Raw genomic sequence first — 13,763 nt, 5'->3', positions numbered from 1 at the left:
GTTGTTTTTTAAACGGATCCCTTGTTCTCTTGTTCCACTGGTGACATCACAGTAGCATTCTAAGCAGAAGCTTTACTGTATATAAAGCTGATGCACCTCAGAGGCTCATAACAGCAGTAGTTGAGAAAGGTTATCAGGGTTGCCTGGGTACTACTGATCAAATACCAGTTTGTAGGTCAGTAGATAACTGTACAGTTCAGATGGCTCAAGGTGAACCTTTTGACGGCAACATCGCTGAAGATGTCATTCAGGCCGACAATGTCATTGAGTTACTTTTTATTGCATTGAGGCTAGAATATGTGATTCAAGCTATAATTGTAGAAGATGATGTCCAGAGGACTCTTCCAGACATACGCATACCACGTCATTTAACTGCTATCAGGCCACGTTTTTATATTGGGTTGGTTCGAAGGTCTATAAATGAACTTGCTCAGTATTCCCTGACACATGGTCCTGAAAGCAATCCATTGCTCTCCATGCTGGTCTGGAATGCGGATTACTGGTCTGTCGCTTTGAACACATCAGGTGAGTCCTTGGAAATTGCATTTTATCCAGTGTATATTAATACCCAACCGGCAGAACGTGTGGAGACACCAATGAGTGAGTCCAGCAGAGATTATGAACAGCCTGGACCTTCTCTCCAGGCCAACAACAGATCTAAGATCATATATGGAGGATCACATATGAATGAGATCAGTACAGATGATGAACAGCCTGGACCTTCTCGCCAGGCCAACAACAGTGAGATCAGATCTGGAGGATCCAGAACACCCTCTGACGATAGCTCAAGCAGTCAGGTTGAGATGAGACTGGGTGCTAAAAGAAAAAGAAACACTTCTGGCAGTTCAAAGAGTAGAGAACGGAAAAGGAAGAGATCAGACCACCACTCTGATTCTGATTCTTCAAGTTTTTCACTCATCTCAGGCATTTCTTCTCCAGGATCACTTGGAGAAACATCCAGAGATGATGAACAGCCTGGACCTTCTCACCTGGTCAACAACAGATCTGAGATCAGATCCGTAGGATCCAGAACACCTGCTGACCAAAGCTCAGGCAGTCAAGTTGAGATGAGACAGGGCGTTAAAAGAAAAAGAAAGACGCCTAGCAGGTCAGAAAGCAGAGAAAGGAAAAAGAAGAAATTGCGTTTTGATTTAGATAATGATCAGCCTAGACCTTCTCACAGAGACAACAGTGAGGCCAGAGCTGTAGAATCATCTATGATTGGGTCCAGCACAGATGATGAACAGCCTGGACCTTCTCACCTGGTCAACAGCAGATCTGAGATCAGATCCGGAGGCTCCAGAACACCTGCTGACCAAAGCCCTGGCAGTCAAGTTGAGATGAGACTGGGTGTTAAAAGAAAAAAAAAGACTTCTGGACCTCACTCCCCTGGCCTCAGGAGGCGTGCTAGCGACTGACGCTAGACTGGCGTTCGAATCCTGCTTGGAGCAGGCAGAGTAGGACCGGTTACATTTGGTGCCGTGGCCCGGATGGGAGTGAGGTTTAGGGGGGTGAGTGTAACGGAGACATGCTAGTAAGAGCTGTGCATGTAAACCTCACTCCCCTGGGGTCAAGGACGCTAGAAACTGCGATCTTTCCGTCCTTGTTAGCACGCCCACCTCCCATGCCGGAGACGCCGGTTCGAAATCCCACTCGGAACAGGTAGAGGAGGACCGGTTAGTGAGGTTTAGGGGGGTGAGTGTAACGGTGGAAAGCTAGTAAGAGTTGTGCGTACAAACAACGTAGTAATTCAACGTGGATCAATAGTGTGTTGGTAATTTCTTTTTTAAATGTATTTTTCTATGGGCAAATATTCAGCAGTTTTTATGTCCTCATTTGCCCAACCTAATTTAGAGGCTATTTTAACAGAAGTGAATGAAGAATGCAGACTCAAAATTAATTCAGTTAATTTATTAGGAAAAACACAAAAATTAACAAAAACTTAAACAAAGGCAAAATAAAAATATTAAATAAATAATAATATTTAAAATACAGCAAAAACAATAGACTAAAGTTTCGTCATGGCAACACAACTAAGTTAAGGTTTTCACAATGTAGGCTAACTTTGTAACATGACAGTTAATAATTGTGACATGGCAAATACTATCAAAAGTATGAAAATTCACAGTATTAACCAATTGGGTTCTATCTATGCACGTGTCTGGCATGCACTCTTCAATAGTACATAACTTCACTTAGAGCAAATCGTCCGTATTTTGATTTGGTGAAATCTTAAGGGAAATTACATTTTTGTGATTGATATTTAATTACATGATTTTAAATAGCAAACTCTGGTCATCAGAGCATACAGCCTTTAAAGAATGTATAATTGATAGTACTGAAATTACGGACATATGACGTTGCAGTTACTTACAGTAGTAAGTACTGTAAATAATTACAGTTACAGTAATCATGAAATTACTAAAGTACTACGCATATAGTACATGATGGAACATTCTTGGTTACGTTATAACCTTAGAAGATCGTACTGACGACATTGTGAGTTGGTAATTTGAATAGCTGCATTATCAATTAGTAAGTCATTACATGCCATTTGTTTGCTGGGATGGCCGTCTGTAATGAAGAAAATGATTAACATGAGTCATATTCAATATGGTAAGTATTACAATTTAAAATAATACAATTAAAAATTTAAATAAATTACCTCAATTATTTCAGTGTTTGCACTCAATTCAATGTGCTTGTGTTTTTACTATACATATGCTTTTTAGCAGTTTGTGTTACATGCACACCTTCCTGTCATTTCTACCAGAGTACATTCAAGGTGAGAGATTTATGGCTTGAGTCCTTGAAGTAACTTCCCCCTCAGTGTGAAAACACACTTTACCACACATACCCATGAAAATATGCACATGCAGTTTTGGTACCACTTTATTTTACAGTCCTGTCCCCCATGTTCATAACATACATATGATAATTATTACAATAACTGGGTAATAACTAGGTACTAACCCGGAACCACCGGTAAACCTAACTGTAGCCCATGTAGTTACCTTATATTACCCAATACTGTCTTAGGTACAGTAAGTGCTCTGTAAGTACACGTACTGTAAAATAAAGTGCAACCGCAGTTTTACAAAAAGACTGCTCTAGAGAAAAGAAAGAAAGAAAGAATGAATCAACTTCCAAGTAACTTCCACTTTGTTTTTCAGGGTACGTTTAGTTGTTTTACAATGTTTATCTTGTATATATGTATGTTCATCTAAGCATGTAATCCACACTCATTCTTGTAATAAACTTTTACCAAACTACTCATTTCCCAGACATATTTTGCTTGATGATAAGCTTGCTAGTAATCATAATGTTTCTTCAAAGGTCTCTATGGTAACTCATCAAACTTTCAACAACCAATCGCCATGTAGCAGAGGCCAACGGAAACTTGTAAATATGTGTCAGTAGTGTTTGATCGGTGGTAACCCTGTTGCCATGACAGCGAGGGGTGTGGCTTCTGGTCAGGCAGCCATTGGGGAAGTTCTGAAGAGACATATGGTATGAAAAAAAAAAAACTAACCACTGAAAGCCACAGAATATTTCCCCTCTGAGGAATGCCACACTTCTTTCTCAGTCCTGTCAGATTGCAGCTTTTGTACAAATTCTGCAGATATTTTGTGCTGTAATTGTTTAGACTCATTGAGATTGGAGGTTGTCTGAAAAAATCCCAGATCCAAGTGTTTGGGATTTTTTATAATGTCTTTATCATCTTAAGACATTTGGGATATCTCTTGTACGAATTCAAAGCCTGACTAAGTTTTTATCTACAAACTGTTCAACGTCGAGTGAAGGTGTGGCCACACCAGACTTTGTGTCCATTGACTTCTATTCATACTCATGCAAGCGTGTGTCCCGCTGGCCCGGGCCCATTGTCAGAGTGTTTGGGGCCAGCTGACAGATCTGTCATAAGTGACTGGTTATCTTAAATGCTCATGTTTGAATGTACTGAAAACATCAAACCAAGAAAAAATATTTTTCATTGTATGCAATCATTTTCCAGCAAAAATGCACTTATGGATTTATTGAGTTACAGCTGCGTATATTCTAGCTTGTTGTATGTTTTCTTTTGTAATGAAAAAAATGTATTGAATACATTTGAAATTAAATTATTTCCTTGAAAATATCAATATTTCCATTTTTTTTAATGTTGAAAGCCTGGATGCATGAAGCATGAAACTGGTTTAAGTTTGGTGAACTCTGACCTACAAATTTGTATATTTACACTACCAATAAACAATATGGGGTCTGTAAAAAAAATTCGTCTTCATTTTTTTTTTAAATAAGTATCTTATGCTCACACGGGTGACATATTTGATAAAAAAATACAGTAAAAACAATTTAATATCACTGCTTTCTATTTGAATATATTTTAAAAGGTAATTGTCTGCAGTCGTTACTCCAGTGCTACATGACTCTTTAGAAATGATTCTAATTTGCTGATTTGCTGCCCAAGAAACATCTCTTATTATTATCAATATTGAAAGGGGCCAGTTGCAAAAACATAGCCATTATGTTAAGATAGTGTCTTAAATTCTAATATGACCTCTTTTATGTCTTATTTTTCCGGTAAGGCCAATCTACGTTTTAATGTAACTGATTTTAAAAAGCTATCTTAAAGAAAAACAATTGTTGTCTAACTTGCAAGACCAGTCTTAGAGGTATATGCAACTGGCCCCAGTTGTGTTTATTAATATTTAATAAAATAGAAAGTGACATCATATCCTGTTGCCCGCATTCGACACGAGTCAGTATTTTAGCATGAAATCTAGTATGACACACCCTGAGGGAGTGATCAATGAGCAAGCCGCATTTGAGTGTGTGTTTTGGGTGTAGTGGGGGGGTGTCTCTGATTTCACAAGATAATCTAAACAAAGTATGTGCTGAACGTATGAAACCGTTTACCAGTTAAGCACAACACAAGAAAGCATTAAGCAACGTTGAAACCTGAACCTTCAAAGGAAAAAAAAATATCTGTTTCTCACAATACAAAGTTCACATTGTATTAATAGTTCTCTGCTGGGGTGTGAAGTGACGGTCAAAAGGCCACCTTCATTCACAGCTCAGCTGATTCTGACAGTATCAGACACTTGATGTGATCAGATTCGAGTGATTCAATTAGATTTTAGACACATGTACAGCAGGAATATCAGGTTGCAATCTATGATGAAACCCTCAATTGGGATAATTCATAACCGACTCTTAATTCATCTAAGCTGTGCAGAAAGAATGTGCATTATGAAATTAAAAGCTTCATTTCTTATTCACTCCCAGCATGAAGAAGTTGGGCAAGATGGCCCCATTAGTTGTACACAAGAGTCAAGAGGAAAGATCAGCATGATCACTATGTGACATTAAATCAGTTTTCTTTCTGGCTGTCACAAAATGTGTCATCCTCTGTCACTGTAACTGCATAAACTGAGGAATCTTATAATTAAGCAATCATCAGGGCAGAGACTTGCAGAGTCATAACTTTGAGCTAGGTTTTGTTTTCATGTTGATTGTGAGATAAGATACAGGGAATGGCAGCAAAATGTCCTGGGAGAGTCAAAAACAGAACAGACACACCTGTTTTTGACCTGTTTTGGAGAATGTTAGAAAACATTCCACTACTAACTACTAGCTGTGGTCCACATTGCGTTAATTCAGAAGAGTTGAAGTCAAAAGATGTATCACGTTGTGAATTACAGAGAAAAATAGTTGTAATTCTAAGGCCCATTTTCACTCTCTGGGCAGTCATAGGCACACGAGTGAGTCATAGGCACATGCAGAATGTGTCTTACAGAAATATCACAGTATGTGGAATTACAGCATGAATGCTCCCTGCAGGGCTGTCGTAGTTAAGGAACGTAAATAAACCACTTTTAAAAAGTAAAATGATATAATGATATGATAAAAGTAAAAGAAAATAATAAATAAAGGTCTTCTTGTTGATTGCTTGGATATGGTGTGGTGCACAATTATTATCGGAGCGTGTCTGAAAAGAAGGCTGTATTATATCTGCATGGAAAAAGTGAGCCTGATCAGGTTTTCCCTGGTTCCTCTCAAAAACAATAGCCGGGATTCTGTAGTCTTAGGAAAGGCCAGCGCCTACAGATATCATGACTCCGTGACTGAAAACCAGTGAAGAAGATGAAAGTAAAGGGGATCTCAAGATACTGACGATTAAATCAGTAACTTTTCTCCATGCTCTAGTATTAAGTATTATCCAGCAATGAAAGACAGCAGACATTGTTTAAGGTGCCAAGATTTTAGTGACTCAGAAAGAAAACAATTGACACGTGCAATACAGTAGGTCCTTCCCTATTAACAGATACCGCTCAGGAGGTTGAAGTTGTTATCTGACTTAATTAACATTATTGACTTCAATAATGAGGCCTTTTAAATGTAACAGCACATGCCACGCCTGATGACCCAACCATAGAAACACCTGGTGATGAAATCAGTGTGGTCAATGGAAAGGACTGTGCTGGAGGAACAGGTCAAGGCAGATCCAGTTTGTTTAAGCAGATACTGTAATGCTTAGAGAATTCAGTGCTTTGGTGTGGTCATGTAGAAGCTTTTGAATATCCAATGGCTAAAACGAAGACAAGACATAACAGAAAAAGTCATACATAACTGCAAAGGTACAGTGCAAATCTTTAGCCATACACAGAAACTGGCGTTTTAAACCCACATAAACAAAAACTAAAACTTGTGAATGCCCAACCTTATCTTATGGCTTCCTTAGTATCATAAAATAGCACAGTACTTGCCAAAACGCAAGCTCAATGTAGAACTTCCTAAACGTTAAGCCATGTTTTAAAAAACAAGCCTTGGGCTATTTAACCATAAATGCAGCATGACCATAAACCTGGTTGGCTTTAGGAGATCTCTGGATTCCAGAGGGCTTCAGGACCTTAGGGGGTAGATTTTAAAACCTGACGATAATTGCCTTCCTCAAACTGAGAAACTGTAGGTGGCCTTCCATGATGTGAGACAGTTTCAACTAGTAAACCATAATTAATTTGCTTGTAATTATGGTTGTCAAGAATTACAGTATGTAACATTCATTTCCACCATCAACTTTTTCATGTTTATGTTCAAATTGCAATATTTCAATTTCATGTTGGTACCTCAAGTCTATAAGGTATACTGTATAAATAATATCATATAGATCACAAGTGAGTTGGGTGCTGTAGGTAATGCTAAAGCACAGCTGGATGTCACATTCTCCACTTTGTACAGCTTCCAGTGCTGAGAGATAAAACATGTCAGCTGTCACAGGACTACAGTGAAATTCTAAGCCTTCCAGATGTCTTATTTGTATAGGCAAATCCAGATGCAAGCTATTTCAGTGCGACACATTGCCTTGTAGATCCTGGTGTTGCATTAAAGCACTTCAGTACTAATGTTTAATATTATTGACATATTATTGTGCATTTAAACTCTGTATTTTGGCTTTTATTAAAGTGACCCATTCTTTTACAAAACAAATAATACAAAGAAAAAGAAGCAATTTTATTTTTTAAGCCCTTAATATTCCCAGTATGACTAAAAATATCTGGTTTTAGTCATAGTGAATTACCACTACATCCATTTACTGGATACTAGGAATGTAGGCATACGAGTATTGAATTTCAGCCCACACCCACCTGCTAGTGACTGGCCAGTCTGAGCCAGTTTGGCCCCTCCCACTCAGCAGCCCATATAGTGGGAGGCAGAGCCGGCTGCTCCCTCTATCTGCTCGAGTTTCTCCAGCACAGCAGACAAGGCTCACATCTTCTGCTTTCGCTCCAGCTCATTCTCTACCAGTACAAGACAGAAAACACATCAGCAGGATGTCGTTCACCAAGAAAACTAGCTACTCTGTGAAGTCTTCTTCCTCTGGATCTGTCCCACGCAGCTTCAGCAGCATGTCTTACTCTGGCCCCAGCGCCAGCCGACAGAGCTACAGTGTGCGCAGCTCCTATGGAGGTGGCAATCGTGGCATGGGAGCTGGAATGGGAGGTGGTGGCTTCATAAGCAGCTCTTCAGCCTATGGGCTTGGCATGGGAATGGGAATGGGTATGGGTTCTGGCTCCATGGCACCCATTCAAGCAGTCACCGTCAACAAGAGCCTCCTGACACCTCTGAACCTGGAGATCGACCCCAACATCCAGATTGTCCGCAACCAGGAGAAAGAGCAAATCAAGACCCTCAACAACCGGTTCGCTTCCTTCATTGATAAGGTGGGTTTAAAGTTTCTTGCTTTGTACTTTTACTAGTCAAAGAATTCCCAGATGTGAGGTTTTAGAGCACGAGTCAAACTAAAGGTTGTAATAACTCACAGAAAATGGCCAGAAAAGTGTCAATGGCCAGAAAAGTGTCAAAGGGGGATGAAACTGAGTGGGGTTGGATACATTCTTATCAAAGGGGAAGAAATGAGACTAATGGAAAGATGAGAAAAGGGTGTGTTCATGGTCAGAGTGAGATGGTTTTTCATTTGAATGAGATGGCCTGAGGCTCTTCCTAAACCCTTGTGGACAGTCCACACCCAAATAAGGACGTCCTGCGGGACATGAAACTTGTTATACATATTAACATAGTTTAATTATTACAAATGATGATGTATTCACTGTAAAAAATATATAATGATGAATAAGTTATGACAACAAATGTTTTTAAATTGCTTTAACTCATCAAAATAAGTTAAGCAATTTTCAACTTTTTTTATAAGTTATACAAGATTTTTTAAAGTCAGTTTAATGTTAAAATGACAAACTTCCAAGTTGATTGTACTTAAAAATTTAAGGCAGACACTTTTGCAAACACAATCTGAATTTAATCAAATATAAGAAAAGAGAGTCGCATACCATGATAGTTAATATTTAATTTGAAGAGCTGGGGTCATGTTCTTGATAGCGCGAGAAAGGTTACGTAACAATGAGAAGAGGAAATATTCTGCAACACTTTAAAGCCTTTAAGTCTTTGTGCCCTTCCTCTTAACTAAAATAGTCTGCTTTGCATTATATTATTTGATTAAAACACTGATGTTTTGAATAAGACCCATTAATGTCAGCTGTCTCAGTGACACCTTTACTGTAACCTAGTTGTGTGTGCAATGTTCACCTCAAGCTGTTAGTCTTATCATTGAATTGCTCTCTGCTTACCATCTACACACTCTTTTAAGGGTCTCCAGCAGATCTGAACTGGTCTCTTTCTGCTGTCCCTTAATTATTAACTATGTAGATTAAACCTTTAATATAGTTCTATCTCAAACTCCCAAAAGTACATTCTACAGGATAGGCTGTAGTCCTTCCTGATGTCCTACTGGAATATGCGTCACAGTTTCCAAGGGAAAAAAGCATTACAAACTGAAAACACATGCATCTCTCGTTATTTAAGGAAAACAGTGCTTTCCTTTGTGAAGATCACTGAACCACAAGCAATATGTTGGCATATGGTTGCACTTCTGTGAGCTGGCACAGAACCATGATTCCAAAACTGACTCTCTGCTCTCTGAAGCTGTGCTTACTTCCAAGTATGGTTTTCATTTGCGTCTTGATTGAGACAAAACCTCTATTCTCATCCTGCCAATCTAGGTACGTTTCCTGGAGCAACAGAATAAGATGCTGGAGACAAAATGGAGCCTCCTTAACAACCAGACAGCCACGCGCTCCAACATCGACGCCATGTTCGAGGCCTACATCAACAACCTGCGCAGACAACTCGACAGCCTTGGCAATGACAAAATGAAGCTGGAGGCTGACCTTCACAACATGCAAGGTCTCGTTGAGGACTTCAAAAACAAGTACGTACAATGGCTTTCACAAAAGCCCAATTTCAGTTTGGCTGGACGTTTGGTCTGGGGGATGGACAGCGCCCAAGTATCATCAAAGCAGGTTTTTGTGGTGTCCTCAAGTGTTCCCGGAATAAATGAGGCTCCATAAAGGGAAAACATGTTTTAAAGGTCTGATGGGAATAAACTCAATTCATGATCCAACATGGCTTATGCAACTGATACAGAAACTGCATAGTATCTCCAGTCACTCCCTAGTATACTTGCCCATTGTTCAGCCTTTTTGAGTCAAATTGTAAGTATTTCAATAATATACAGAATATCCCATTTTAAAAAACACGTCTGTACTGCAATTAAATGGGCGTCAGCACGAGTCAGATAGATTTACAGCTACTGAACAAACATCTACGTAGCACTTTTCATGGATCTCTAGACAAATCTGATGGGCCGATTAATGCTAAGACCCAAGGGAAACACAAAACAGAATCCAGAAAAACCTGACAAGTTAAGCATTTCTCACTAAAAAATATGGAGCACTGCTGCCTCCTAGTGTACAAAACGTTATAAACAGTTCAAAACGTTCAACTACAATGTGTTTAACCAATGTCATTTTCTTCACCTCTCTTCAGATATGAGGATGAGATCAACAAACGCACAGAGTGTGAGAACGAGTTTGTGCTCATCAAGAAGGTTCGTAGATTGTCTGTTATGCAGTTCAAACAATTGCTAATACTCATGAACACTAACTTTAACTTAAATGATGATTAAATTATGATTGCTTTTTTGTAGGATGTTGACGAGGCCTACATGAATAAGGTTGAGCTGGAGGCCAAACTGGAAAGCCTCACTGATGAGATCAACTTCCTCAGGCAGATCTTCGAGGAGGTAAATTACAACTAGAGTTTCCCATCAGCTGTACCTTTCACTTGTAGATGACAAAACACAGATTAATAACGTTACTTTTTCTCGTTGCGGACTTGTAGGAGATCCGTGAGCTGCAGTCTCAGATTAAGGACACCTCAGTGGTTGTGGAGATGGACAACAGCAGGAATCTTGACATGGACTCCATTGTTGCTGAGGTCCGCGCTCAGTATGAAGACATCGCAAACCGAAGCCGGGCTGAGGCTGAGATGTGGTACAAGAGCAAGGTATGTTATCTTTTGAGACATCATCCAAACAGTAAAGTCTGGTTCAAGTTGATATTGAAGTTCAGTAAATGTATTTCACATAATCATATGTTCCGTTTCTCAGTACGAGGAGATGCAGTCATCTGCAACCAAATACGGTGACGACCTTAGGTCAACAAAGACAGAGATCGCTGATCTTAACCGCATGATTCAGAGACTGCAGTCTGAGATCGATTCCGTGAAAGGACAGGTATGCAACTACATGAACACAAAATGTCAAATATTTCTTGTTTTGTAAGGTATCGGACATTATGAGTACAACTGAGCACAAATTTCTCATTTCAATAGCGCGCCAATCTGGAGAACCAAATCGCAGAGGCGGAGGAACGTGGCGAGTTGGCCGTGAGAGACGCCAAGGCCCGCGTTAAGGACCTGGAGGAGGCCCTGCAGAGAGCAAAGCAGGACATGGCACGCCAGATCAGGGAATATCAGGACCTGATGAATGTCAAACTCGCCCTGGACATTGAAATCGCCACCTACAGGAAACTCCTGGAAGGAGAAGAGGACAGGTGAGTTATTCAAATCCATGCGTGCTCTAAGACCTAATAATCTATTTTTGAGATCAAATTCAGATTTCTAATTCTCTGTGAGATTTTCATTACTTCTTGTTCACTCTTTTCCAACAGGCTGGCAAGTGGAATCCAGTCAATCAATATCTCAAAACAGAGCAGTAAGTTTGACTCTTTATCACAGAGAACTGTGTTGAAAAGCCCAGCATGGGGTTCTGGTATGCCCTTGTATCATGGACATTTCATGCTGGCCTTTTCACAGTTCTTAAAACTATATGAAATGCAGAAGACCCTCATCTCACTTCTTCACGTTTCTCTCCCGATAGCAAGCTATGGCGGTTATCCCATGGAAAGTGCAAGCAGCGGCTACAGCAACTATTCTAGCGGTTATTCCGGTGGATACGGTGGCGGCTACAGCTCTGGTGCCGGATACAGCTCTGGTGGTGGCTACAGCTCTGGTGGTGGCTACAGCTCTGGTGGCGGCTACAGCTCTGGTAGCGGCTACAGCGAGAGCATCTCTCAGACCAAGAAGAGCGTTGTGATCAAGATGATTGAGACCAAGGATGGCAAAGTTGTGTCTGAGTCCTCTGAGGTCGTCCAAGATTGAGCGAGTACCCTTCCCCAATTCTGTCCTCTAAACATCACGCCTCTTATGCATTCCTGACCTTCCCTCTCAACCATTATGACTGTGGTCCAAGGAATGCAGTCATAAACCAGGTTGAAAAGCAATAAACCATTCACTCTGCCCAAAGAATTACAGAGGGACCAAATACTCTCACTGCTCTTGACGTGCCTTAATCCACATCACTGAAAACACACGCCCTCAGGCCACTGCACAGCAATTATGTCTTCAAGTCTTACCTTGCACAACATGGCCACATCTGTAGGCTGGACAATCCTCGATGTGCTACTAACATGAACTAGCCATTTAGCTGAATTGTTCAACATGCTAAGTAATTGATTTTCACATTAACTATGAAGGGATACATTTGCGTTTGTTCTAAGTTACTAGTATGTTAGTGGTAGATCCATGTGGTTTGCCTATTTAGTACAGACTCTGATTTAAATTTCATTGTACTCTGGCAAATAAGAAAGTTGCCGCCCATTGTGTATCCTGTTTTCCGAGGTGCTGTTTTTGCTACCAAAAATAAAGTGTTTACCTAAAACTTGTTTTAATGTCTTTTGTGTGTGTGTGTGTGTGTGTGTGTGTGTGTGTGTGTGTGTGTGCGTGTGTGTGTTAACTGGTCTTACTCTGCAAAGACATGTCAGAACTAAGGGTTGATTTTGATGCTTAAAATGGTCCAGCTATGTTGTAATTACACCATTTGGAGATAAAATCATCTTTCTCAAATAACACTAACACAAAGTCAAATCTATTATAAAAAGGTTTGTGTGGTATTCTGATTTTTTTTATTTATTACAACATCTTTAAGTAGTGACATTGTATTTCTGATGGATGACACGTCGACTAATACATTTTTTACACGTGTTCTTGTTTCAAAAGAAACCAAATTGTTTCTCAGGGTTTGCGACCCCTAGAGGTTCATGATGGAACTGCATGGTGCTCGTGAGATTGAGATATGCACATGCAAAATTAAACTGAAACGCATAACATAAAATGTGTAAAAACAAGATAATTACAATATTTTAATGTAATCTTATACAAGATGTGTTATTCACTATTGAAAGGTTAGTAATTTTAACCACATAGGGTTTAGTTGACAACAAAGTTTGGGAAGCCCTGGACAACTGCTATTTTTCATTTAGTGCAGCATTTTCTACCAACCCCTTTAAGCCCGTTCACACCAAGGACGATAACTATAAAGATAACGATAAAGATATACAGTAGTTCTAAAAATCGTTCTCAATATTAAAGGATAGCAGAGTTCACACCACAGCTATAACGAATAACGGCACAGAGAAACGATATTGTTGGGATCACTTTCAGAACGATATTTGTTCAGCTGTTGAACGATAAAACACTGACAGGATATATCAGAATCCATTCTAATTTAAAGAATGTCATCTTCTCAGTTCTCGCGCATGCGTCGTTGCGCTGTCGTGAACTCGCGTCAGAAGCCCACACAGAAGAAAATGAATAGTTGAATAAAGTCGTTTTTTTTTTTTTTTTTTGCACAAAAAGTATTTTCGTCGCTTGATAAACTTATGGTTGAGCCACTGTAGTCACTTGGACTATTTTAAACATTGTCTTTAATAACTTTCTGGGCCGGCAAGTTTCAATTACCTAGAAGCCTATGGAGGAGTGAGCCAGCTCTCAGATTTAATCAAAAATATCTT

General features: G+C 39.6%; 1 protein-coding gene across 1 annotated transcript; it reads left to right on the top strand.

Moving 5' to 3' along the window:
* The first annotated feature begins 7,715 nt into the window (after positions 1–7,715).
* On the top strand, positions 7,716–12,634 carry krt8 (keratin 8). The gene is made up of 9 exons (XM_056250040.1): positions 7,716–8,219; positions 9,573–9,781; positions 10,399–10,459; positions 10,559–10,654; positions 10,753–10,917; positions 11,021–11,146; positions 11,245–11,465; positions 11,583–11,626; positions 11,792–12,634. The coding sequence occupies exons 1-9, from the start codon at positions 7,830–7,832 to the stop codon at positions 12,070–12,072; spliced, it is 1,593 nt and encodes a 530-aa protein (XP_056106015.1). The 5' UTR covers positions 7,716–7,829; the 3' UTR covers positions 12,073–12,634.
* Positions 12,635–13,763: the final 1,129 nt, after the last annotated feature.

Source organism: Rhinichthys klamathensis, unplaced genomic scaffold, assembly GCF_029890125.1.
Source record: "Rhinichthys klamathensis goyatoka isolate OS25496 unplaced genomic scaffold, OSU_Roscu_1.1 h1tg000066l_1, whole genome shotgun sequence".
In the NCBI taxonomy this organism is placed as follows: domain Eukaryota; kingdom Metazoa; phylum Chordata; class Actinopteri; order Cypriniformes; family Leuciscidae; genus Rhinichthys; species Rhinichthys klamathensis.
Note: the sequence above shows the minus strand (reverse complement) of the source record. Positions and strands in the feature narration are given on the sequence as shown.